The sequence below is a fragment of the Brachionichthys hirsutus genome, chromosome 2 (assembly GCF_040956055.1).
Source record: "Brachionichthys hirsutus isolate HB-005 chromosome 2, CSIRO-AGI_Bhir_v1, whole genome shotgun sequence".
NCBI lineage: Eukaryota > Metazoa > Chordata > Actinopteri > Lophiiformes > Brachionichthyidae > Brachionichthys > Brachionichthys hirsutus.
The window spans coordinates 14,923,632-14,948,220 of record NC_090898.1 but is presented as its reverse complement, the minus strand read 5'-3'; the positions used below and the strand labels follow the sequence as shown (position 1 = coordinate 14,948,220).

The following is a 24,589-nucleotide window of genomic DNA, read 5'->3' as shown; positions in this document are numbered from 1 at the left end:
TGAGGCCGCTGCACGAAGCAATTTATATTTTCTACGTAATGTTAATAATAATCAAGGATTAAAAGACGTATTACATTTTATTAATTGCACCTTGCCCTTAAATCTAAACAGCTCTTTCTAGACTCTCTCATATGTGTGCGCGCGTGCGCGCGTCGACTCAAGTTTGTTTACTGTATTTTCTGTGGAAATATCGCGAGATTTTAGGGATTTAGCGCTAAGCCAATCAGAGACATCAGTCGTCACCGCGTGGCCAATGAGTGGCGAGCTTGCTGTTGCGTCGTCAGAGACGGAAATATCGCGAAGCTGTTCGCGGGCTGGCGGCAGAAATCATGGACGTGGAGATGGCGGAGCCCGAATGTGAGGCGACAGCGGCAGGCAGCGCGCATAAGGCGGACTCTGACGCCGCGGAGTCCTCGGCTAAAGCCTCCGGTGGAACGTACGAGCTGCCGTGGGTGGAGAAATACCGTCCGCGGAAGATGAAGGAGATAGTCGGGAACGAGGAGACCGTCAGCCGGCTGGAGGTGTTCGCCAGGGAGGGAAACGTCCCCAACATCATTATAGCAGGTCGGTGGGCGGCACCGTAGTTAAACCGCGTCGCGTTCGCGTTATAACGCGTCTGTGATCCAGGTCCTCCCGGTACCGGGAAGACCACCAGCATCCTGTGTTTGGCCCGAGCTCTCCTGGGAGCCTCCATGAAAGACGCCGTGCTGGAACTCAACGCGTCCAATGACAGGTGACTACCTGGGTGGGTGGGTGGGGAAGCAGGGGCGAGGCGTTGCCACGGTGACCGTTGCCATTTCTTCTCCCTGCAGGGGGATCGACGTGGTGAGGAACAAGATCAAGATGTTCGCCCAGCAGAAAGTCACGCTGCCCAAAGCGCGGCACAAGATCATCATCCTCGACGAAGCCGACAGGTGAGACGGAGGCTCTGGTAACGGCGTCCATATTGGATCCCAACACCCGAACCTCCTCCTCCTCCTCCTCCCCCCCCTCCAGCATGACAGACGGCGCCCAGCAGGCCTTGAGGAGGATCATGGAGATCTACTCCAAGACGACGCGCTTCGCCCTCGCCTGCAACGCCTCCGATAAGATCATCGAGCCGATCCAGTCCCGCTGCGCCGTGCTGCGTTACTCCAAGCTGACGGACGGGCAGATCCTGGCCCGGCTGCAGGAGGTGGTGGAGCAGGAGCGTCTGTCCGTGTCCGACGACGGGCTGGAGGCGGTCATCTTCACGGCCCAGGGAGACATGAGACAGGTGAGGGGGAGGAGGGGGGAGGGGGGAGGGGGGGCAGCGCCCGGGTCCGGGTCACGGGGCTGACCCGCTTTCATTTTGGGTCCGCAGGCGCTGAACAACCTGCAGTCCACCAACGCCGGCTTCGGCTACGTCAACAGCGAGAACGTGTTCAAAGTGTGCGACGAGCCGCACCCTCTGCTGGTGAAAAGCATGCTGGGACATTGCGTGGACGGGAAAATGGACGAGGCCTACAAGGTGATGGAGCACCTGTGGGCGCTGGGATACTCCCCGGAGGACATCATGGGAAACGTCTTCAGGGTGTGTAAGACGTACCAGATGGCCGAGTACCTCAAGCTGGAGTTCATTAAGGTGAGGCAGAGCTCCGCCCCCCCTTAAACGCCCCCTGTGGCTGAGATGAATATTACCCAAAACAAAACGAAGTACTTTAGAAAAACATTGTCTTTAGTCTCATCGGTTCATTTAATAAAATGCTTTGAAAGAAAGGGAAGGAATCAACGTTAAGGTCCAGGAGTATTAATTTGTATTTAATACTTTCATACATTAAAGGACAAATACATCTGAACAAGACAGAAACTTGGTACAAGAATCAAACTAATAGATGAAATATGAAGTTCTGTGGAGTCCAGCGAGTCGTCTCCAAGTCCTCACCTGCTGTTTGTCCTCCAGGAGATCGGCTACACTCACCTGAGGGTGGCCGAGGGCGTGAGCTCCCTGCTGCAGATGGCTGGTCTGCTGGGTCGACTGTGCAGCAAAACGATGCCCCCGGTCGCCAGCTGAACCCCCCCTGCCCCCCCCATTCTGACACTCTGTGGTCCTCTCGCTTTGTAAAAGGAAAATAATAAATGACTGTTTACTGATCGACAACTTGTTTGTATTTCAATGACGCCTGAACCTCATTAAGCTGAGGCATTTATAGACTCTGTATGTTTATATATATATACAGTATATGTATATACACAGATATATATATATATATATATAAATGATCTTCCAGGGCAACAAACATTCAAGTCAAATCATCTTTTTGATATTTATGCTTTATTTCCTTACAAACTGTTACATTACAGATCAGGAAAAAACAAACCTCACTAACAGCGACCGACGCGTCAGTCAAAGGTAATAAATATTAACGGCAGAACCACAATCAGAAATATATATATTATATCTAATGTAGAATAAATAAGTAGAAACAGACTCCGCTCAGAAAACACCTCTGGAACCTTTAAACTGTCCGTCGGCCCTCCAGTAGGGGGCAGCGTCACCAGGGAGCCCGTCTGGACTACAGTCCAAGTCAACAAGCGGAACCGGGACACTGAATGCGTTCTTCGCCCCGGCGACAATCATCTATTGGTCCCGATCAGTTTGTATTGATTCTGTTTGCACTTGTCTGAACCACATCACCATTACAGTTCACATGCCGGAACTCCAGAACAAGCATGCAGCAGACGGCACGATGGGGGGGGGGGGGGGGGGGGACTGGACCGGAAGGTGTCGGGAGCTAAAGGAATAAATAGAGAAGAAGAACCCCGACAGCTGAAATATCCCCGTCAAAGAAAGCAACATCGTAATAATCATCAAACATTATTATTAATAAAAGAGGTCAAAGGAAAGGAAGCGATCTACAGTAGAAATACAACACAACCGCAAATAGATGAGAACCTGATGAACACCTATCACCACGGCAACCACATGGCTCCAGAAAGAAGTGAAAACACGAGCCAACATTCTAGAGAGTACAGGAGAGTACGCCAACATGGCCGCCGCCGCCGGCGCTCAGCTCTACGGATACTCGAGTGGACTCTGGGAAGAACATCTCACAGGAAGTTCTGGAGACAGACAGGAAGGAGCGGCCGTCCTACGGCGTCACGGCTACGGCGTGTGCTGCCATAAGCTCGGCGCCGCTTGCGCCCTCTGGCAGCGTGGTTGCAGTACTGCGGTTCCGGACGCCGTCCGCGGATCCGACGCTGGAGGCCGAGTGGGTTCTGGATCGAACCAGTCGGGTCATCCCAGCTGTGGGCACTGTGGAGGGGGGGGGGGGGGGGCAAGGTAGGACCGTTAGTGACAGAGGAGCAGACCGGTTTGAGCCGGTTCATGTGTGCAGATTTGAATCTGAGCTGCTGGATTCAAATCCGATGGTGTTGATCCAGATGATCACCCGGATACAGAATGATTCTTCATCACTGGAGAGTATTATGGGATGTGAGCAGATCTGAATGTGTCTGCAGCGTGAACGGAGCTCAGGTGTGTCGGCAGCATTGCAGAGAAAGTACCAGTTATGAGCTGATCCGAGGCATGCACGCACACACGCACACGCACACGCACACACGCACACACGCACACACACACACACGGAGACACACGAAGTCAGACTGACAAGGGGAAGGAGAAAAAAAGATGGAAATGGAGGTGAGGAGGTTGTTTAAGACTGTAGTTGAAATCCTGATACCTGATTGGCTGCTCAGGTGACTTAATAGAACATGAGGGACTGGCCATAAGGAGAGGGAGAGAGAGAGAGAGAACAGGAAGGAGGACAGGCGAGTAAGGAGAGACAACAATACGTGCATCAGTGTGATAAAACGAGTCATAGACACCTGGTCAAACGCTGTAGCTAACGTTAGCACATATGTCTCACCTGAGGAAACACCTGGTCAAACGCTGTAGCTAACGTTAGCATGTACTTCTCACCTGAGGAAACACCTGGTCAAACGCTGTAGCTAACGTTAGCATGTACGTCTCACCTGAGGAAACACCTGGTCAAACGCTGTAGCTAACGTTAGCACGCACGTCTCACCTGAGGAAACACCTGGTGTAACGCTGTAGCTAACGTTAGCGCATCTCACCTGAGGAAACACCTGGTCGAACGCTGTAGCTAACGTTAGCACTCACGTCTCACCTGAGGAAACACCTGGTGTAACGCTGTAGCTAACGTTAGCACCCACGTCTCACTTGAAGAAACACCTGGTGTAACGCTGTAGCTAATGTTAGCACGTACGTCTCACCTGAGGAAACACCTGGTCAAATGCTGTAGCTAACGTTAGCACGTACGTCTCACCTGAGGAAACACCTGGTGTAACGCTGTAGCTAACGTTAGCATGTACGTCTCACCTGAGGAAACACCTGGTCAAACGCTGTAGCTAACGTTAGCACGCACGTCTCACCTGAGGAAACACCTGGTGTAACGCTGTAGCTAACGTTAGCGCATCTCACCTGAGGAAACACCTGGTCGAACGCTGTAGCTAACGTTAGCACTCACGTCTCACCTGAGGAAGCACCTGGTGTAACGCTGTAGCTAACGTTAGCACTCACGTCTCACTTGAAGAAACACCTGGTGTAACGCTGTAGCTAATGTTAGCACGTACGTCTCACCTGAGGAAACACCTGGTCAAATGCTGTAGCTAACGTTAGCACGTACGTCTCACTTGAGGAAACACCTGGTGTAACGCTGTAGCTAACGTTAGCATGTACGTCTCACCTGAGGAAACACCTGGTGTAACGCTGTAGCTAACGTTAGCACCACTTCATGGCATCTGAGCCCCTGTTGCTGCTGCCGCTGAACGGAATCCGGGTCACATGTGAACAACTTTTGCTTCACTGTACCGAATACGATTCTAATTTTAAACACGGACGCGGCGGCGTTGTGTTTTTGACGCTTTTAGCTCCGTTCTGCTCTCAACCACCTCCCGAGGGAAACCTCCAACGCTCCACAAGAAAGATGCCAAGAAAATAGTTTGTAGTTTTAGTTTCACGGACGAAACTAAAACGAAAAACACTTGTCAGAGCACAAATAAACAACTTCATGTCAACACAGAGAGACGAAGACGGGCAGGATGCTCAGACACGTTCAGAGTAAATCGCCATCAGATGGTTGTTGTGTGTGTGTTTAGGTGTGTTTAGGTGTGTGAATAATACTCACTGTAGCCCATCCCCTGGACAAAGTACTTGAAGGCCTCGGCCAGTTTTCCAGGCTGGGGGGGGGGGGGGGGGGGGGGGAAACGCTTCAGTCAGACCGGCTGTTGACGTTTTCACGCAGCAACACCTGAGACTACGGGAATGTTTGCACAGAACACGCCTACAAATATACGGCCTGCAGCTAGAAGACTATCGACCGGCACACGGTCCAGCTGTAGAAAAGCTTTCAGACTCACCTGAACCACCTGAGGAAGTCCTCCGCAGTCTGCCATCTAGTGGAGAGACGAACAAAACCACGACAGTTAAAGACAACAAGTCCAGTTGCTTCTTCTTTTTTTTTTTGCTATTTGTGATTTACCATGACCTGGATGACTGAGAACCAGCAATGAAACACCACAGAAGAAGAACACACCCAGAGGTGGGAGGAGACATGTGGGCGGAGACAGACAGGTGGGAGGAGACCGGTGGGAGGAGACAGACAGGTACCTTGAGCAGGGTGGTGTTGGTAGGGTTCAATCTGGAGTTACACTCCACCTGCAGGGCAGAGCAGCAACACACACACACACACACACACACACGCACGTTTACAAGACGACTTCAGATACTGCCTGTTTCCATGGGAACAGGGCAAACACTTACCACTGTATCAACAGCAGGTGATGTGTCTCCAACCACCAGCAGGGCAGGACACCTGACACACGCACACACACACACACACACACACGCACACACACACACACACACACACACACACACAGTCAGTGGGTGTGTCGAACCGTGACACATGGGACTGAGGGAGCCAATCGTACCTGAGGGTGGTGACGGCGTTCTCGTTCAAACCAGGGACCGGCCGCTCCATCTGCAGCGCTGCGCGCCTGACACAGAAAGATCTTTAGAGCATGTTTCCATGGCGATGAAGCAACAGTCGGGCTACGTCCACAGAATACTCCATGCATGAAATACGACCCTGCTGATGACATCACACCTGATGTAACTGTGGTTGAACAGGGCCAAGTTGTCCTGCGGGATGTCCCGAGAGATGTGGATTCTGTAGGCCTGAATAATCTCCTTGTTCTCCGTCAGCTCGTCCTACACACAACAAACAACAAACAAACGTTAGCGCTGCGTGGGATCAAAGCGGAGCGGTTCCGTGCGAAGGGGCGTGTCCTCACGGTGCTGAAGTGATGCTCCATGATGATGTCCACCAGGTTATTCGTCCAGCCGCTCAGCTGCAGGGCACAAATTCACACAATTATTCTTGATATAAATGAGGCAGAACATTTTGTTTTCTGATTTATAAATCAACGCATTCTCACTTTATTGACATTTTAAGTTTGAAAGTCATCAATCTGATGGTCGGCTGATACCTTAGCAGCAGCCCAGTCCATCCAGCCTTTAGCACACGGGTCAACGTTGATCAGGACTAAACCCTCCACCAGGCTGGGCTCGTTCAGCTGAAACATTAGAGCAGCATCATCATCATCATCATCACGACCAGGGAAACAGACTCTCTGACAAGAAGCTTCTCCTCTCTATACTCTGCTATTTGTTCTGCTACTAGCATAGAAGCTACAGAGAAGATGCTGCTTATAATGTAAAATAACATCCCAAGGTGTTTTAAAACCGTCTCTATCTTCTTCAGGTGTTTTAAAACCGTCTCTATCTTCTTCAGGTGTTTTAAAACCGTCTCTATCTTCTTCAGGTGTTTTAAACTTGTCTCTCTCCTCAGGTTTCACCTGAAAACTAGACAAATACTGAATTGTTCCTTTAACTCATTAACATGCAGTAGATAAACTCACTGCCAGTTTGGTGAGGACGTAGGCTCCGGCTCCAACACCGATGCCAATGACACTCTTCACCCTGACACACACACACACACACACAAGTCTGAATATCCAGCCTCTAGCTGTTTGAACACACTCGGCTCCCCCATTTTGCAGAAAGAGGCGTCCTTACTGAAGCTGCTCCAGGACGGACGGCAGCATCTCTGCCAGCTCGTGCATCGTGGGGTACTGGTACCTGCACACACACACACACACACACACACACACACACACACACACACACACACACACACACACGGTAATGAGGTTCAGATCCGGAGCAACAGCACCGGCTCGGTCTTTGCCACGTTAAGGCCCAGTAAAGCTACACGCTAAAGACAGACTCAGGACTGGAGCGGTGAAGACGGATAATGCTCGTAGCTTAGCATATAGAGGGGGCTAATGCTAGCAGCTGTGTTTGGGGATCAGCAACAGGCTAGCGGTGGAAACCGTGTGTGTGTGTGAGACAGGTGAAGGTGTTGATTCTTTCGTGGGGGGGGGCGTTACCCGGCAGGGAATACTGGAGCGTTCTCCTGCTGCCCCGGAGCGTCAACATGGAGAACCGAGAAATGCTGAGTCACTTCCTGCATCTCCTCGTAGTTAAACAGGCTGTTAAAACAAGACTTATCTGTCACACACACACACACACACGCACACACACACGCACACACACACACACACACACACACACACACACACACACACACACACCCCCACACACACACCCCCACACACACACACACACACACACACGCGCACACACACGCGCACACACACACACACAAACACGATTAGTTTTCACTGTTGTCTGCCTCTCTCAGCTTCACGTTCTGGATTAGGGTTAACTCACGGTTCAGTCCGAGGTCGTGGTAGGTGAGGATTGTGGGTCGGTTGCCCTTAGCAACCCCTCTCATGGTGACGTGCAGCACGCCGTGGGCCGTCTCCACATCGTGCTCCTGAACAACACAACAGCAGCCTGTCAGCAGCAGCCTCATATTTCATATTGAAGGCCAATCGATCGGTCACTCCTTAGCGTTCATACCGATCGGCAGTAAATGAATACGCACATTGATGATTAAACCATCAAACCTGATGTAATAATAATAATAATATATCTGGTTTTATTAAACATAAAAAGGAACATTTTCACTTTAAGTGTCTAAAAACAAGATGTATTTCTACATTTAACTTATCCCAAATATTTCCAATAATGTTCCAATTTATCTATCGCTTCTATTTGGTATCAATAATCTGAATCAGCAACATGTCTACTGACTGAAATAACCCGTTATATAAAATAGATTAAATTATGATATATAATTACTAATGTCGATGATTACTTTCACTGAACATTACATATCATTTATTTCATTTAGAATTAAAAAACATTTTTGCTCTGTTTCCCAGAAAGAAACCCGATTGGCTGAAAGCTGATCAGACTAAATGACACAAACGACGAGTCCGTTCCGGTCCGGCCTGCGTGAAGGAGCCGAACTCGCCTGGCAGTCGAAGTCCTGCAGGTTCCTGCCGTTCTGAAAGCAGAGACACAGTTAGTGGCTGAGCAGAACTACGGTTCTCCTCTGAACGACCCGCGGAACCCGGTGGTTCCTGTGGGCGGGGCCAGCATCTCAGAACGGGGGCCCAGAGCCAAAGATCTCGCTGGTGATAGTTCCAGCCTCCATTTATATTTGGAAGCTGATTTGATTTGGAATGGAAAGACTTTATGGGGGATCAATTATATTCTCTATCAATATATTCCCAGTGACAACAGCTGGACTCCGCCTCCGAGCGGCGCTACGCTAACAGTCCCTGCTAGGCTGTGCGATCTGCTCTTAGTGAGCAGGTTTTAAGGTGGCTGCTCCAGACAGGATTTTATTCGTCACCTGTCCCGTCAGGAGCGGCTTGATCTCGGTCAACTGGACGTCATGAAGCTCCTCCATCTTGGACTGACGGGTCACGCCTTCGGGACGGGGGGGGGAAGAAAGAAGCCTATGAGGAGACAGACAGAGACTGCATTAGCCGCTCAGGTTAGAGCGATGAATGAACCGTCGCTCTTCCTGGATTAGGGACGGTCTGATCTTCATCATGTCGGTTCCCGGGGTTCAGGAAGCGAACTTAAAACGCAGCGCATCCGGCGTTAGTAGATAAAAATAAATGGATGAATAAACAGGTTCAGCCTATCCCAGCTGCCTTTGTGCAGGAGGTGGGGTTCACCCTGGAACAGGGCATCATAGGGCCAAATCGTGGTCGCCCCTGACAACGGGGAGCAGGATGACTTGAACTCGTCTTCGTCTTCTTCAGGTGTTTTAAACCGGGTCCGCAGATACGGATAAATGTCACACCACAACAGAGCGAGTCTCCATCTTCACACCAGACTGCAGAGTCCTGACTGGTGAAAGGGAGGCGGATGACGTCACAGGAAGGAAAGCCGACGTCACGACCAGAATCGGTCCAATTCAATGACATCATTATCGACAGTAATCGATATCTGATCGGAGGTTCGGCTCCATGTTGGACTGGTGTTCGGCTCTCCTGACACGCACGCACACGCGCGCGCGCACACACAGTTACGTTCAGAGCTAACTCGTCTTCAGTTATACTTAACCTAATAGCACGACTGATTATTAGCGGACTAACTAGCTAACCAGCCGTAGGTTAGTCGCCGCTGAAAGCTAGTGAACCGCTTCCTACTCACCGACAGCAGTTAGCACCACAAGCTCTATCAAACCAGCTAGTTAGCTAGTTAGCTGGTTAGCGCTTCACCGTCGGAACCGAGTTGAAAGCGGGCGCGAGGCTCGAGCCAGAACGAAGAGTCTGCGGCACGCGGGCGGGCGGGGGGCGGAGCTACGTCAACGTAAACAACACAGTTCGGAGGCGGGGGGGGGCGGGGTCACACATCAAAAGCATCTGTACTATTTCAGTTTTATTCAATTATTTTTTTATTTTTTTTAAATCATGCTTTCAACAAAGTACAAGCACAAAAAACAAAACAATGTTTGTTTCCAGGCCAGCCCTGAACGCAAAGCTGCACTGATCACGTGACCAAATGAGCGTAATGAAAGATGAAAGCAAATCCTGCAGGAACGCCCCTCCAGCCAGCCAATCATAAGCCATCTCTATCAAAATAAATCCTCAGCTGTATACATTTACTTTCTCGTACAAGTGTATAAAACATGAACAGGTATATATTTTACATCTTTACACACAGGAAAGGGTTGTTCATTTAAGTAACTTAGACATACTTAGGGTACTCTGTAATGAAATATTTATATTCACACAAGTAGTAGTCGTTCACAAATACTGTCCCAAAGACCTCATACTAACCTCCGGGTTCAAAACTGTTTAACAGGTGAAACTGACATGTTGCTCATTGAAGTCAGAAATAATTGAAATAAAGTAGAATCCAGAGCAAACGCACAGGAAACTGAGCTCAATCTTCTCACCGCCGTAAAACAGCGTCGGATCGTTCTTCTAAATAGTAGAAGGATGAGACTAGTTTAATATTTGTATAAGAAGATGACTAAAACATGAAGATCTCATCTAGAACTAGTCTCCCGGTGTTTTTTTTAAACGCATCTTCATCTAATTTGGGGATGTTAAACTAGTCGTCTTCTCGTCGTCTCGGTGGAGTAAACTACGTGAGCAGATAATGACTTGTGAGAGTTGGTTGTCTGTCATTTGCGCACCGTGCGGTCACGGCGCCACAGTAACGTCTTATCGAAGGTTCATCTGGAGGCAGGAACACGCGAAACGAAGCCGGGGTGATGCAAACTGAAACTGGAGCACATTTAGAAAACACACCTTTGAAATGAGAACGGAGAATTCGTTGAGCTAACTAGCTTACGAACAGAAAAGTTATTAACTGAACGAGCCGAGGACCAATCCTGAGAACGGAACACTAAAGCGCTAATCTTTCTGCTGTGACCTTAAAACCTGCGATATTCGTTTTATACATGAATGACTACGGTCATGTACTCAGGGTACAAGTACACGATCTCTGCTGGGGAAGTTTGTAATGTATAAAAGCATCACTGAAGGACATCTTCAGATAATCCATCCTGTCGAACAGGCAGTCAGTCGAAACCGCGCCGTCCGGCGTCGATGACATCACGGTCAGCTGTTTTACGAGCCATGGAAACAGGCAAATGTTGGGACGCACAGAAATCCATCGACACTCAAACCTGTGGCTGAAGGAGGCGGTCCTGGAAATGCTATGGTACCTGAAAGAAAACGTTCAGTTTGTTAGAGACGTCGTCGTCATCCGTGCGCTGCAGCGCGCCTTTTCATTCCGGCGGGGGGCGGGGGCGGAGGGGGCGTCGCCCCGTCTCCACGCTGAATCTGTCCCACTTTGTTCCCCGGCATCAGTCTGCTTTGGCGAGGAAGTGACTGGCGGGAGAAGTGTCAGCGCCAGATGGACAGATGTCTCACAGTGGAGAGGTCCTGCAGCAGCTGCCTGATTCGCTGTTTGAGCTGCGGGAGGCGGGACAAAGGATCCGGAGGCTCGAGCTCACCCGAATGATCCAACCAGGACTCTAAGACTGGACAGAGGGCGAGACAGCGCGTTTAATTGGTTGCAATCTGCCGCCTCACCACCAGGTGTCTAAGTTTTTTTTAAATAAGCACAGTGGAACCGCGGCACTCGAACATAATTCTTCCCGTAATACTGTTCGAAAAACCAAAACTCTATTTCCCGTAAGAAATAAAGGAAACTCGATTAATCCGTTCCTACGCACCAGATCAATGCCTCGTTCTATTCTTATATAAACGACTTCCGAGGCATTTTAAACTTTTTTTTTTTTGTTCGAGAACCGAGGATCCAACGTATGCGAATTTCCAAAACGACATTCTCACAGTCAGACATGAAATATGACTCCTTGTGGCGCCGTTGCTGTCCCTGAATCAGCGTTTGTGTGCGTTTACGTGCGTTTGTGTGTGTTTACGTGTGCGTTTACCGTCCAGCTCCCTCTCGATCAGATCCATCCTGGTGCTGATCTGGTGGTGCAGGGACTCCATGTGATCCAGCAGGTTCAGCCGACACTCGACTTCAGCCGCTGGGTGAGGCTCCTCCGGGTGCGTCGGGGTGTGTGCGCGTTCGCCGTCGCCGCCGCCGCCTGCGTGCGCGTGTGTGTGTGCGTGTGTGTGGTTCTCTCTCTCCATGCGGGGAGTGTGCACCTCCGTGAGCCCGCATGTCGTTTCGTCAGGCGGGTTCAAGGCTTCAGGTTGTATTTCCTGCAGAAACACAGTGAGAGTTGCTGCTGAGAACCACCAGAATGAACTCGGACGATGGGATGTAGGTCTGACGGGGGGGGGGGGGGCACAGCGAGATACATTTATTGTCTTTGAGGTAAAAAAGCCACAGGTAAAAATAGTTCAAAGTGCCTCAAGCAGGTTTTGGTGGTCTCCTAGCAACAAGAGAAGCCTCTGATTCAGGCTGTAGTTTGTACCCCCCCACATATATCGACTACTTCCACAGAGAGAACAAATGTTTAAAAACAGATTCCAGTGAATGTTTAATTTGACCGCTCGATCATGGTAGCGGTGTGGATTGCTAACTCTAACCCAATCACCATGGCAACTAGTGCTGTGCACCTGAGCTGGTGTGATGGAGGTAAGGTTCAGAGTTTCACAATAAAAGCACATTCCTCCATTCATGCCTTTGCAGGCCACACCCCCTGAGTCGACACACAACTACAGGTCATTTTGCTGATCACAGCTAAATGAAATGTTTATCGTCTGTGCACTAAGAGAACGTTGTGGTTGCTATAGCGCCTCCGTGTGGACAAGAACTGTAACACCAGATGTGAATCTAAATCTAAACCAGGAAGCTGTTCGTGACGTTTTTACCGTCTGCTCTTCCTTCACGCCGCTCTTCTCCTGCTCTTCTGATCGTTCCCACGATGCAGGTTTTTGGTAACAGTGCTCGCTGCTGACATAACAAAGCGGAGATTCTCCCCTCGGGGTGGACGTCAGCCCGGGGTCCTCCTCTCGTCTCCACGGCAACCTCCACAGCTGCAGATCAGGATGGGACGGAGAGCTGTGCGGATGGACAGACAAACGGACTGGAAACACGTCTCCTGCCTGGCACAGAGGAAGAGGGGCGCCGGTGGAACTGGACTCACTGCAGGAGGCTGATCTGGAGCTGCAGCCCACCCAGGACCTGACCCAGGCCGTGGATGTGGGCCAGCAGACGGCTGGTGTGGGAGATCTTGGAGGAGTTTATCGCAGAGTAATTCTCCTTCACACACGACAGGCCGAACATGCGACCAGATATCAGCAAATCAGGTTCCGACAAGAAACGCTGAGCCCGCCTCCAGCCTGACGAAGGAACAAATTAGGTCAGTGTCGATGTGAGCGGTGGAGGCGTCCTCCGACGGACGCTTTTACACGCGTTCACGTGGAAACGGCCGTCAACACGCACGTTTCAGTTTGATTTTCACAATAAGATAACTTAAAGACTTATTTATTTACAATGACCCATAACGGACAGAAAACCGGGTCTTGTCTTGAATAAATTAAAACAATTCATCAGTAAATACGAGTAAAAAAAAAAAGTTCCCCTTTATAAAATTTACGATGTAACTAATTTCACATGAAGTTGTACCATGACACCGGTAACCATGGCAACTCTGACGGGGACCAGGACTTCACTTTAAATGGAAGCATTTATCCGTCCTACCTGCAGTGTGTCTGCAGCAGTAGCAGACGTAGTTGATCGGGACGTTGTCTTCGTACAGACCCATGCAGGTTCCGTGTTGCCAACAGAAACACGACTCGCACTGAAACAGAGACGGCGCGGCGTGACGCGGCGTTTCAGAGCGGCCGGCGGCCGATGCTGGAGCGGCCGCGGGCGCGTCTCACCTGGATCATGAAGTCGTTCTCCTCGTCCACCTCGCAGACGCACCTCACCACCTCGCACTCCTCCGTGTCCATGGCGACAGGCCAAGAGGACGTGTCCTCGCCGCTCTCTGCCGTCAGCGTCGACCAGTCGCTGCCGTCGTCCGCTGAAAGAGGAAGCAGCGTCGGCGCGCTCCTCGTCTCTGTGTGCGTGCGTGTGCGTGTGCGTGCGTGCGTGCGTGCGTGCGTGCGTGCGTGCGTGCGTGCGTGTGTGTGTGTGTGTGTGTGTCTGTCCCACCTTGTGCGAGTGTCCCGTGAGGCTCGGTGGACAGCTTCAAGGTGAACGGAGGCTGGTCCGAGTTCTCGTCATCGCTGCTCCCAAATCCTGACAACGAAACAGAAAACGGGCTCGGCGCCGACACGGATCAACGATCACGCGAGCTTTCGAACCGTCAGCGGGACGAACAGTCTTACCCGACTGGCCTTTCTTCTTCTTCTTCTTTTTCTTCTTCTTCTTTAGCTTGACCCTCAGGAAGTTCTTCCTCTCCCTTCGGTGGGCTCCACCTCCATCCTTCTTCACCCCTCCTTGCAGGCAGGTGAGGAAGAGGACGTAATGTGACGTCACCGGTTCTGTCGCCAACAGGTGGATGAACCACACTTGTGTGCACATGCGGCTGTCCTACCTGCTGCCATGGTGCTGTGCACCGCGTCGTCATGGCGATAGGTGTCGTTCAGCTCTTCACTTTTCACGTCTGACACGAAGTCACTGCTCTTAGAAGACGAGAACTTCCTCCTACAAGCACAATAAAAAAAAAAACAAGTCCGATTCCCCTCCCGTAAAGCGCTGTGGGATCCGAACCGGCATCCTACCTCCGGGCCTGCGGCTCATCGCCTTCACCCTGCTGCTGGTCAGAGTGGTAGTATTTGACGTGGTAGTGCAGCAGGCTGGCCTTCCTGAACGACTTGGCGCAGCCGGCAGCGGGACACTTGAAAGGATTGTGGTCCAACTCGATGGAGAGGATGGGAGGAGGCTGGTTCTTTATCACTCTGTACACTGAGAGGAGAGAGAGAGCAGCGTGAGCTACAGCGCTAAAGCGCCGGCGTCGCTGGGCAGCGGCGGGCGGGCGACTTCCTACGGGGTTCTCTGCTGAACTTGTGCGTGGTGGGCAGGTGGGACTGACGCTCCAACAGAACATCTGAGGTAAAGACAACAACAAAGAGGGAGGTAACGCATCAGATACAGCCTGTTGCTATAGCAACACCGTCGTTGTCGTTGATTCCATCCGTAATGCTCACTGTAACGTGTGTAACTGACAAATTCTGATTGGTTGAAATGAGGTTCAGGTCAACACAATGATGACTGTGTGAAACATTACCTCTCTCAATGTGGGCGGAGTCAGGAAGAACTGACTGGGTGGAGCCGGCTGTGATTGGCTCATTCAGAGCAACACTGCTTCCATCTGGGAGACGAATGATTCGTTAGCATTAGCAACATGTAGCCAGACCAAAGCCGTATTAGGATACTGACCCGGCCCACAATGCATTTCAACAGCGTCATCGGGTTCCATCTTTGCAGGTGGGCATGAAGATGAAGGTTCGGCTTTCCTCTTCTTCCTCTCCTCCTCCTCCTCCTCCTCCTCCTCCTCCTCCTCCCCTTCCCCCTCCTGAGTAAATTCCTTGTCCTCCATCGTCACATCCTTCTCGATTTCCTCCTCCTCCATTTCCTCTCCCTCATCGCCATTCTCCTCCTCGCTCTCCCCTTCCTCCCATCCCTCGCTCCCGACCGCACTCTTCTCCCTCCTCGACTTCTGCTGACAAATGAAAACAGTTAAGATCCAAAACAAAGAGCTGCGGCCAGGTAACCGAGGACCAATGGGAGGGCAGCGAGTCTCACCTCTTTAAAAGGTTTCACCTTGGTGGGCTTCACCGTTCGAACAACACCATCAAAGAAACGCACTGTGTAGGAGTCTGACACACACACACACACACACACACAGGCAAAGTGAAAGCAGCATTTCACTTTGAGCTGGAATTAGGACACACTTTATTATTGATACTTGCAGATGCGTGACATTCGATCATTGATCTGATAACCGATAACAACAATCGTCTCATTTATGAGGCGACTTCTGTGCCGAGACCCAGAGGGCGGCTAGTTAGCCCTCGATGTCAGCTGATCACCGGCAGACCGTAAACAGCCTCTCAGAAACCAGATCATCTATCAAGCTTTTACTTGATCAAATTCCTGAAAGGATTTTATTAAAAAAATGAAATAATAAAATGGTTTGTTGCTGTAATCTGAAAATATGTCAGCAATTTCCTTTCATTTTGGTGAACATTGCGCATTTTGTACCTCATGGGCACAAAAATGGAAAGCAAATGTATTTCTTTATTTTCTCATTATAATCAGATTTTACCGGAAGACAGATTTTCATGGAAATGAAAGTGCAGTCCTCACCATCTCTGTTGGCGCTGAGGACTTTGGCCGGATAGAAACGGCAGTCGGTCCAACAGGCCAGAACCTTCGTACCCGACACAAAAGCCTTGAACACAGAGACAGACCTAAAACGTAAGCTCAAAAGAAGAACCTCGTCTAATAAACCAAACAAAAGCTCTCCTGACTGGCTGCTAACGCTACCAGTTACCAGTCCAGCAGTTCATCCCATCCGCTCGTACCGGTTGTGAAGATGGCGGATTGCGGCCCTGCCGCCTCAGACTGACTCTCTCCAGCGGCCGCAGGTACTGCGAGCTCCAATGGAACCATTCGTCATGGCGACGGCTCCACTGGCGATAGTGGATCAGGATGCGCTCTTTGTCGTAGTCGATTTTCTCGATCGTTGCCGCGTACCTGATGGGATGAGAACATCATGCAGGCCGATATTTACAACTCGGCAGACGCAACAAAAAAAGAAATGGATGACATCATATCAGTATATATATATATATAGATATGTGTGTGTGTGTGTGGGGGGGGGGGGGGGGGGGGGTCCAGACCATTTCTTATGGCAGTCTCGGGCTTCCAACTGAGCTCCGACCTCAAAGATGATTCCTGACCTTTCCGGAGGAGTCTTCATCTGGCAGGAAAAATATTATATTATAATATTATAATATATAATCTCATGGTAAACACATTATAGACTTGAAGTTAAGCGCATTTTTATTGTTATTCTTTTTACGTTTCACTAACAATAGTGTTATAAAGTACTATAGTAAGCGATGCATTGAATGCTCTCTTTAGTGTTGTGATTACAGTCATGACACCATTATCATATCATTTTTTTTCTTGATAATTTATTTTCAGAAATAAGTCGCACATTTTCAAATGTGAAAATTTACTTACCCGGTAATTTAATAATTCTGAAATTTGTATGTTTGGACGTGCCACACATGGAGTTTTAACTATATGTATTTTATCAACATGCGGCCACGTCATAAAATAAAATGTATATGTTTTATAATCTAAATATTGGTAGTGACGCTCTTGTCGTGGGTAAAGATGTTGCAGCGAGTTCAGAGGCTCCATCAGACGCTCGTCCTTTACGTGATGACAGCTAACATTACGTCACGTGACGTCATTCCGCAGACGTAACGGCAGCAGCGAAACATTTTATATCAGCGTTTCACATATTCATGAAATGAGCAGCCTTTGTTGCGTGAGACTGAAAGTCACAATTTCGAACCTAAACGCGTGTAATTAATTAAGAAATCTCACTTTGGACAATTCTTTAAAATCCGGAAGCTTCCTTTGTGAGCGATGCTGATTGGCCGAAATGTCGCTCATGGTTTCAATTCAGAACTTTCATTGGGTCTCTGTACTGTCAGTGGAACTTATAGCCCCGCCCCTCGGCGGTCGCCAAGATATTTGACAGTAGCTAAACCGCTAATGCTATGTTAGTGTTAGCTTCAAACAGCAACAAATATGACCAAGCTAAACACGGAAACGACTTGAAAACGAGTTGTTCGCTAATCAAACCTGTGGCGGAAAGCAACGTCTTCTAGTTTAAAGTTGTTCATAAAGCTCCACCAGTTTAAATGAGTTGGTCTCTCCATTGACTGCAGAAATAAGCTAACGGGGCTAACTGCTCCGAGCTCAGTCGGAGTCAGTGACAGCTGCGGAGGGACTAAAGTTTTGTGCAGGCGAATAAACCGCGACGTAGAGATAAACCTACAAGAAGCTAATAAAATGTAATTCTGACAGTTAGATGGGGAAATTAGTAGCAGAAAAGATCTTTTACCTCTCGCGCTACTTCAGAACTGCACTCTTCATACTGCGATGGCCGTAGGGCGCATGCGCGGACGGACTCGGCTTGTTTGTGTTGCTCTCTGTGCTGATAGGCGGGTTGTCTCTTCGCCTCCATTTTGTTTGTACACGTCAGTACTTGCGGTTGAAAATCAGTTATTTGTGTCGTCAAATTGACCAGCTGTTAATAACGATAATAAATAGATCAATACCGGAGATATTTGTGTTTTTTCCTGACTCTCAATGTCTCTAATGATCCAACCTCTATTGACCAGCATCTCTGGTTTGTAGTTATAATGTTACACACCTGCAGTAAACAACCTTTAGTTATTGGTTAATGTCTGTGAACTGGAGCCCATCCCAGCTGGCCGAAGGCGAGAGATGGGGTACACCCAGGACAAGTCGCCAGTTAACCACAGGGCCGCGCAGAAAGACAGACACCCATTCACGTGGCCCTCTTTCTTTTGTTCAGCTTTTATTGTAGCGTTCTCATTCTTTTGCGTTTCAACAGCATTTCTTTGGAACATGAATTTTTCAGCGCAGCGTCGACTGCTTCGGATCGCCTCTGTCGGTCTATCTGACGACGACAGGAACTACAGCAGGTGTCGGCTCAAGCGAGGGTCTTGTTTCAGCTTCTGATCCAGGTGATACAGCTGCTGAGGTGCTGCCTTCTTGTGCCTGGAAAAAAATGAACACGCATGAATAACGGGGTCAAATAAAAACAGGTCACGGCAATCGTTCGATTGAACTGATTCAAGGTTTTCAGCAGCTCGGCTGAAAATGAGAATGCAGTTGTATGACGCTCGTCACGCTCCCGTGAATAACGCTTTGTCGAACTCTCCTCTTCGTGCGGTTTTCCCGGTGACGTTCCACAGGTGTCTGTGGGCTAAAAAAAAACATTCCCAGACTCTGAGGGTGTGTAACTGATCGCCTGATTGTTCATTTAAGGCTGACGTGTGTCTGTGTGTGTGTGCGTGTGCGTGTCCATAAATAAATACATGTTGAGCCGTGTCTTGATGACTTTTATCAGGAAGGTTTTCTCAGCGTAGTAGGCCTGGTACTCCTCCTCCTGCTCCTTCGTCACGGTCAGCTGGTTCTTCCGGTATCGCTGCTGCTCCTTCTGCAGCTCCTGGGTCTCCTAAACACGCACGTTGTTCACAGGTCAGAAACTTAAACCTCTACACCTCTGCCTGCAGGAGGAAACCAGCTTCACCCAGAAACATGGAGGAGTTCCCGGAAGCAGGTTCCCACTTCCTGTTTCGATACTTCCTTCCCGCTCAGACCTGGGCGAACGCTGTACCTTGTCATAGCGCTCCTGGATGAGGCCGCAGTGCTTCTCCAGTCCTTTCCTGAAGTCCTCCAAACAGTCCTGGTAGAGCTTCTTGGCGTCTTTGCCGCTCAGAGTTTTATTGCCGTCGAGTTGTTGCAGGAACGGAGCCAGGATGTCCTTCTCCTTCTCCTGCAGCCACTTCTCCTCCTCGGCAGTCAGACGCTCCTGGCGCGAGACGGCAGATTGTTGATTAAGCTCAACTTTTGTTTATATTGTCCGAGGAGGATGTCGGGCGGATTTAAATAAGCGTGCGTTGAGACTGTTGACCGTAAACCGTTTCATTGTTGGTTTACGCCCCACCAGACCTGTGTTCCTACCCTCTCCTGCCTCTGAAGGCGGGCCCTGGCTGCTCCTGCTGTCGTCCACGGAGAGAAGACGAGTTCAATGTCGGTGTCCTCCTGACGCCTGCAGGCCAATATGCCTCGAACCTGCTCACTCGTACGAGGATGGAACGTGTTAGCGAGCGGCCTCCAATCACGCCTGTGGCTCACGCACCGCTGCCTCACCTCTTTCTTCGACTCGTGGATTTGCAAAATCACCTTCTCTTCATCCTTCATCAGGTCCTGCAGCATAACGTACAGAGGCAGGATGTGCGGCGGCTTCTTAGACGGGTCTACCTGAAACCCCAAACGCAACCACGCACGCTAGTTAGCGCAGGGACGGCGGTCCCACGGGAAGACGCAGGAAAACCTCGGCGTCCGTCTGCGCTCCCTACTTGGAAGACGGACGCCATGTCAGGTCCGAAGAGACCGGCCTTCTCTTTCTCCGTTGACTCCGTTGGTTTGATGAAGCTCGTCTTTGAAGGGATAAATCGGAAATCCTCCAAGTGATAGGTCACCTCGACGCGTCGTTCAGCCAATAGGAAGACCCGCTCGGCGACGTCTCGGTTGGCTGGTGTGGACCCGTTTCTGTGGAAACGCTCCACCACTTTCTGTGTGGACACAAAGACAAATCAGATTGTGATCACATGACAGGAAAGAAGGGTGTTTATTTCATGTTGACTTTGTGCACCGCTGATTTACTTACCTGTATCTGCAGCTGATTCTTTTGGTCGAAGACAACGTGCCGGTATCGGAGGAAGTCTTTCCGTCCTTCAAAGGTCTCGGTCATTTCAGCTGATGACTCCACCCTCCGCAGCAAACCGTCAACGCGCATATCGCTGAACTCCATCACACACTCGCGGTCGGTCTGCCTGAGGTCTGAGCGAAACGAAAAACATCGTGTTCTCATGACGATGCAATAAACGAGAGCGGAACAGGAAGTAGACTCACACAGAAGCTGGAGACGTCGTCCACGCCTGAAGTGTTCAGTGGTCGAACCATCAGCTCCGGAGACCTCCTTTTGTTCCAGCTGATCGCCTCTGTTTTGGAAGGACTCCTTCACCGAGACGGCCTCGGTACCTGCAACACACACACACACACACACACACAAGGGACACACAGGTGTTCTGGGCTCTGTACAATCAGGGCTCACTTCAAAGTGAACGGCTTCTCACAGTCCAGGTCTCTGTAGGTCGTCAGCCGGGTCGCCAGGCCATCAGGCCTCACGTACGGCGCGAACCTCTCCAGGTTTGCTTTGCGGTAGCGAGTCGCCTTCTGTCCTCCTGGCCAGCGGGTTTCCAGGTCTGAGCGGGGAATCTTTGGTTTTATTGATCAGACCCTCATTACTTTATTACAGAACCATCAACATTACAACACCTCCCCGCCACACACACACACACACACACACACACACACACACACACCTTTCTTTGAGATACTGATGGAGCTGACCCAAGATGTGAACATCCCAAAATCCCTTGGTGGCGGCAGCTCCTCCTTCTCCACCTCCTCCTCCTCCCCCTCCTTCTCCACCTCCTCCCCCTCCCCCTCCTGAACGAACAGAAACAAAGACAACATCTAAACTCCTCCCTGCTGCTGTGAAATCACTTCACTTCAGTCCAACCCGCTTTCTGAGCTTTCACATCAGATATTCCGGGCTAAACGGATACACACTTTGTCGTCGCTGCCACTCTTGTCCGGCACCTCCTTCGCCTCCTTCCTCTTCAAGACATCCCGAATCAGCTGCTTTTTGCTGGTTGCGCCATACAGGACTGGCTCCCATAGGTGGAGATCGTCCAGGTCGTAGACCGTATCCTAAACACACGACTTATTCCAGCTCTACTGGTGGACAGTAGTTGTGTGTGTGTGTGTGTGTGCGCGTGGACTCACAGCGCAGCCCCTGCTGCAGTCCTGCATGTTCACAAAGTAGTTGAAATTGTTCCACACGCTCTCGATGCCCAGGAAGCTGTCGTCATCCGTAGCGTAGCTGTTCCCGGTCAGACCGTCAATGAAGAAGTTCTTTCGGACGTCCCGACTGCCCGACAGCACCAGAACCCAACAGTGGACCCGCAGGCCCTGCAGGGGGTCAGCAGGTCGCTGCTCGCTGCTCTGCGCCTGGACACGGGATCAGAACAGGAACCTGCTGGCGCTCTCATTGGCTGATGGTCATTGGCCTGTGTGTTCGGGCGCAGCGATTACCTCCTGCAGCTTGTGTTTCTGTAGCAACGCAGCTTCAGCATCCTGTTTCTTTTTCAATTCATTGTCCAAAAAGCGACTCTTGACCTCCCTCACTGCCTTCAATGAGTATTTTGTAATCTGTTTCTCCGGCTCTGGAATCACACTCTGCTCACACACACACACACACACACACACACACACATCAAGTGAACGTCTACACTCGTATCTGTACAGTAGCCATGCAGTGACGGCACTCACTTTGACCTCAGTGCCCAGCAGGGGGCACTCCTGCAGGCTCTGATCCAGCAAACACGTCTCTCTGACGGCGTAGCCGCTGACGCAGTACGCGTCATAGTGGGCGGCAAGCAGCAGGCTGCACAGCAAGGTGGCAAATTCAAAACTCGTGGCGCTCTGACTCTGCAGCACCGAGGCGGAGGAGAGGAGGCGCCGGGGCTGCAACCGCAACACGTCGCAGTGTCAGCAAAAGCTGAGCCACGTTCTGCAAGACTCTAGAGTCTAGAGCAGGGGTCCCCAAACGTTGTCCTGTGAGGGCCACATAACGTCTCCCTTCTCTGATGGGGGGGGGGGGGTCAGTTTGTACAGGAAAAGTGTGACGATGGCAGGGGGGCCTAAACATTTATTGTTTCCAGACAGCCACCAAATAACCCTTTCTTCACAGAAAAAAAGTCAGGAAATAAATAATAACACTGTTAATAAAATAAATAATAACACTGTTAATAAAATAAATAATAACCAAATAACCCTTTCTTCACAGAAAAAAAGTCAATGGAACATTACCTTTCTGGTCGTGTGTGATCATCATTAAAATTGTCCCAAACAAAAGGAAGGATGCTTTTCTTCAGAATACTAATATATTCTTTACTATCAATATTATTTTTAGGAAACAAAAGACCGAATTAATGACCCCTCTTAAATGCACCGAATACCGTTATTGATCCCCCACCGGCTACTCATGTTGTATGGAAAGGGAAAAAAATAAAAATACAAAAAATGTATATTTTTTTATCATTATTATTATTTTTGGTCTCTGGAATTGTTCAGGGGGGCGGGCCAAATGTGGACGCGCGGCCGTAGTTTGGGGACCAGGATGATAAATGAGCGATAAAGTGAGTGTGAATTCTGACCAGATCCACAGGTGGATCCAACATCTCCAGCGACAGGAAGTCAGCCACAAATGACGCACAGCCCTCCCAGGTGTAGAGTTCAGGGTGGATTGTGGGTGTAGGCTGAAGAGTCGTCGGCACAAACTTCTGAATGTTAGAGAAGTACCGGTACACACGGGTGTTAGCCAGAGCCTCCAGGTGCGTTGGCCGCTGACCGAGTAGAACGTATCTCACCTTGACGCCGCATTCGTTGGCAGGGCAGAGCAGCAGCGGTTTGCGGTCGGGATACAAATATGAATACTGACGCTGGAAGTTTTCAGCGATGGAAAACAGCCGAATCTCGCCGGGGGAGTTGAGCCTGTAGGACTCTGGGTACAGCTTGCTTGCCTCCTGATTCAGGCTGGTGAAGAACAGCAGGTCATGGGTTTCAGTCCAATCAAACACACCTCAAGTCATTACAAATATTATAACAAAATGTGCAGCTCCCTTTTGTCGGGAGCCTACATTCATAATTTCCCTCTGATATCGCAATCAGGGTGGGAAAGCTCAGGACATGGGGTCATTTCTGAAAGGAAAACGATATATTTGATCCTGCCGTGGGCAGCACAGTGGTGCAGTGGGTAGCGCTGTTGTCTCACAGCACATCTGTGGCTCAGGAAGAAAGAGGAGGTGAAATCGTTTCAATCCACATCCCTGTGTTTTGAAACGATGCAGTCTGATGGGATTCAATAGTAAAATAGGGATGGGAAGAATATTGCTTGAGATTATTAATCGCACGTTTATACATTATATTTTTATCTCTATTCTCATTTTTAAACCTTAAAAAACATTTTTTTATGAATATTTTTTCTTACTTTTCTCCTTTATCGTAATATTTCCTGTCCCTCGGGTGATGAATAAAGTTTACTTTGATCTTTTTGTTCCTTTGGTGTGATGTGTGCAGCGGGTCTAGATACTCACAACGGCTCCTGAGGAGCTGAAGCAGTGCTCCTCTCGCTGAGCGCTTGCGTCGGTGCGGTCAGGTCGAGGTCATCCTCCTCCTTTCCTTCCTCCTGCGTCTTTCCACTTGTGATCTGCTCCTCATTGTCCAACTCCAGGACAGTCTCCATCTTTTGCCAGGCGTTAAATGCCTTTAATGAGTTCCGCAGACACAAACAGCAGTCAGTCATATTATTGCCATTGTGACTATTGTGCAATAAAGATAAATTTGGTAACTGTTGCACTCACACACCTGGGAAAATAAAATAAAACATCAAATGAAAACTTTATTAAGATGTAATTAAAACAAGGTTAACAGAATTCGTGAATAATGATGTAAATGGTAGCAAAATGTTAAATTACAAATCATAATTTATAGAACATTTTCGATATTTTACAACATCAACGTTTGCTACGGTGTGGGAATGTGCTATTGAAACAGGAACAATTCTAACTCATGAGTTTATTTCTATCGTGCCATAAACATTACCGTTACTTTAACATTAATTAAGTTCAATTACGGCTAATAATAATTATTAGTTTAATAATTATTTTTCAAATATTTAGTTGAATGCCTTCATCTTCTACTCACCCACTC

General features: G+C 49.5%; 4 protein-coding genes across 4 annotated transcripts; 1 reads left to right on the top strand and 3 right to left on the bottom strand.

Annotated features, from left to right (window-relative positions):
• The first annotated feature begins 322 nt into the window (after window positions 1-322).
• Window positions 323-2,096, top strand: rfc2 (replication factor C (activator 1) 2). The gene is made up of 6 exons (XM_068747968.1): window positions 323-564; window positions 628-733; window positions 813-914; window positions 997-1,255; window positions 1,343-1,603; window positions 1,922-2,096. The coding sequence occupies exons 1-6, from the start codon at window positions 330-332 to the stop codon at window positions 2,030-2,032; spliced, it is 1,074 nt and encodes a 357-aa protein (XP_068604069.1). The 5' UTR covers window positions 323-329; the 3' UTR covers window positions 2,033-2,096.
• A 262-nt stretch (window positions 2,097-2,358) lies between these two features.
• On the bottom strand, window positions 2,359-8,927 carry LOC137909874 (protein NDRG3-like). The gene is made up of 16 exons (XM_068754309.1): window positions 8,871-8,927; window positions 8,487-8,519; window positions 7,838-7,943; window positions 7,495-7,615; window positions 7,121-7,183; window positions 6,964-7,024; window positions 6,532-6,618; window positions 6,337-6,393; window positions 6,150-6,253; window positions 5,974-6,039; window positions 5,804-5,855; window positions 5,651-5,698; window positions 5,401-5,436; window positions 5,169-5,220; window positions 3,702-3,740; window positions 2,359-3,274 (listed from the first exon to the last, which is right to left on the bottom strand). The coding sequence occupies exons 1-16, from the start codon at window positions 8,925-8,927 to the stop codon at window positions 3,111-3,113; spliced, it is 1,146 nt and encodes a 381-aa protein (XP_068610410.1). The 3' UTR covers window positions 2,359-3,110.
• A 2,461-nt stretch (window positions 8,928-11,388) lies between these two features.
• On the bottom strand, window positions 11,389-18,067 carry LOC137905227 (PHD finger protein 20-like). The gene is made up of 18 exons (XM_068749445.1): window positions 18,057-18,067; window positions 16,816-16,895; window positions 16,498-16,669; window positions 16,280-16,364; window positions 15,716-15,789; window positions 15,350-15,629; window positions 15,198-15,281; window positions 14,958-15,017; window positions 14,692-14,875; window positions 14,505-14,614; window positions 14,301-14,406; window positions 14,120-14,229; window positions 13,846-13,988; window positions 13,664-13,763; window positions 13,107-13,302; window positions 12,832-13,021; window positions 11,940-12,216; window positions 11,389-11,525 (listed from the first exon to the last, which is right to left on the bottom strand). The coding sequence occupies exons 2-18, from the start codon at window positions 16,893-16,895 to the stop codon at window positions 11,389-11,391; spliced, it is 2,388 nt and encodes a 795-aa protein (XP_068605546.1). The 5' UTR covers window positions 18,057-18,067.
• A 515-nt stretch (window positions 18,068-18,582) lies between these two features.
• On the bottom strand, window positions 18,583-24,122 carry ccdc135 (coiled-coil domain containing 135). The gene is made up of 16 exons (XM_068742777.1): window positions 23,974-24,122; window positions 23,248-23,413; window positions 23,035-23,160; window positions 22,139-22,342; window positions 21,911-22,033; window positions 21,602-21,820; window positions 21,416-21,526; window positions 21,136-21,244; window positions 20,887-21,015; window positions 20,418-20,791; window positions 20,107-20,322; window positions 19,898-20,008; window positions 19,709-19,819; window positions 19,362-19,556; window positions 19,060-19,199; window positions 18,583-18,739 (listed from the first exon to the last, which is right to left on the bottom strand). Exons 1-16 carry the CDS (start codon window positions 24,120-24,122, stop codon window positions 18,655-18,657), a joined length of 2,568 nt encoding a protein of 855 aa, XP_068598878.1. The 3' UTR covers window positions 18,583-18,654.
• Window positions 24,123-24,589: the final 467 nt, after the last annotated feature.

What these genes read in the sequence shown, in the direction of transcription:
- rfc2 (XM_068747968.1), top strand. Translation starts at nt 330, where the DNA reads ATGGACGTGGAGATGGCGGAGCCCGAATGTGAGGCGACAGCGGCAGGC. An exon ending in CTCAACGCGTCCAATGACAG is followed by an intron (nt 734 to 812) that starts GTGACTACCTGG and finishes TTCTCCCTGCAG; the next exon opens with GGGGATCGACGTGGTGAGGA. An exon ending in ATCCTCGACGAAGCCGACAG is followed by an intron (nt 915 to 996) that starts GTGAGACGGAGG and finishes CCCCCCCTCCAG; the next exon opens with CATGACAGACGGCGCCCAGC.
- LOC137909874 (XM_068754309.1), bottom strand. Translation starts at nt 8,927, where the DNA reads ATGGAGGAGCTTCATGACGTCCAGTTGACCGAGATCAAGCCGCTCCTG. An exon ending in ACGTCCTCACCAAACTGGCA is followed by an intron (nt 6,619 to 6,963) that starts GTGAGTTTATCT and finishes CTAATGTTTCAG; the next exon opens with CTGAACGAGCCCAGCCTGGT. An exon ending in TGGACTGGGCTGCTGCTAAG is followed by an intron (nt 6,394 to 6,531) that starts GTATCAGCCGAC and finishes TGTGCCCTGCAG; the next exon opens with CTGAGCGGCTGGACGAATAA.
- LOC137905227 (XM_068749445.1), bottom strand. Translation starts at nt 16,895, where the DNA reads ATGAAGACTCCTCCGGAAAGGTCAGGAATCATCTTTGAGGTCGGAGCT. An exon ending in AGAACGACTTCATGATCCAG is followed by an intron (nt 13,764 to 13,845) that starts GTGAGACGCGCC and finishes TCTCTGTTTCAG; the next exon opens with TGCGAGTCGTGTTTCTGTTG. An exon ending in CTGCTGCAGACACACTGCAG is followed by an intron (nt 13,303 to 13,663) that starts GTAGGACGGATA and finishes TTCCTTCGTCAG; the next exon opens with GCTGGAGGCGGGCTCAGCGT.
- ccdc135 (XM_068742777.1), bottom strand. Translation starts at nt 24,122, where the DNA reads ATGGAGACTGTCCTGGAGTTGGACAATGAGGAGCAGATCACAAGTGGA. An exon ending in CCAACGAATGCGGCGTCAAG is followed by an intron (nt 23,161 to 23,247) that starts GTGAGATACGTT and finishes TCTAACATTCAG; the next exon opens with AAGTTTGTGCCGACGACTCT. An exon ending in AGAATCAGCTGCAGATACAG is followed by an intron (nt 20,323 to 20,417) that starts GTAAGTAAATCA and finishes GTGTCCACACAG; the next exon opens with AAAGTGGTGGAGCGTTTCCA.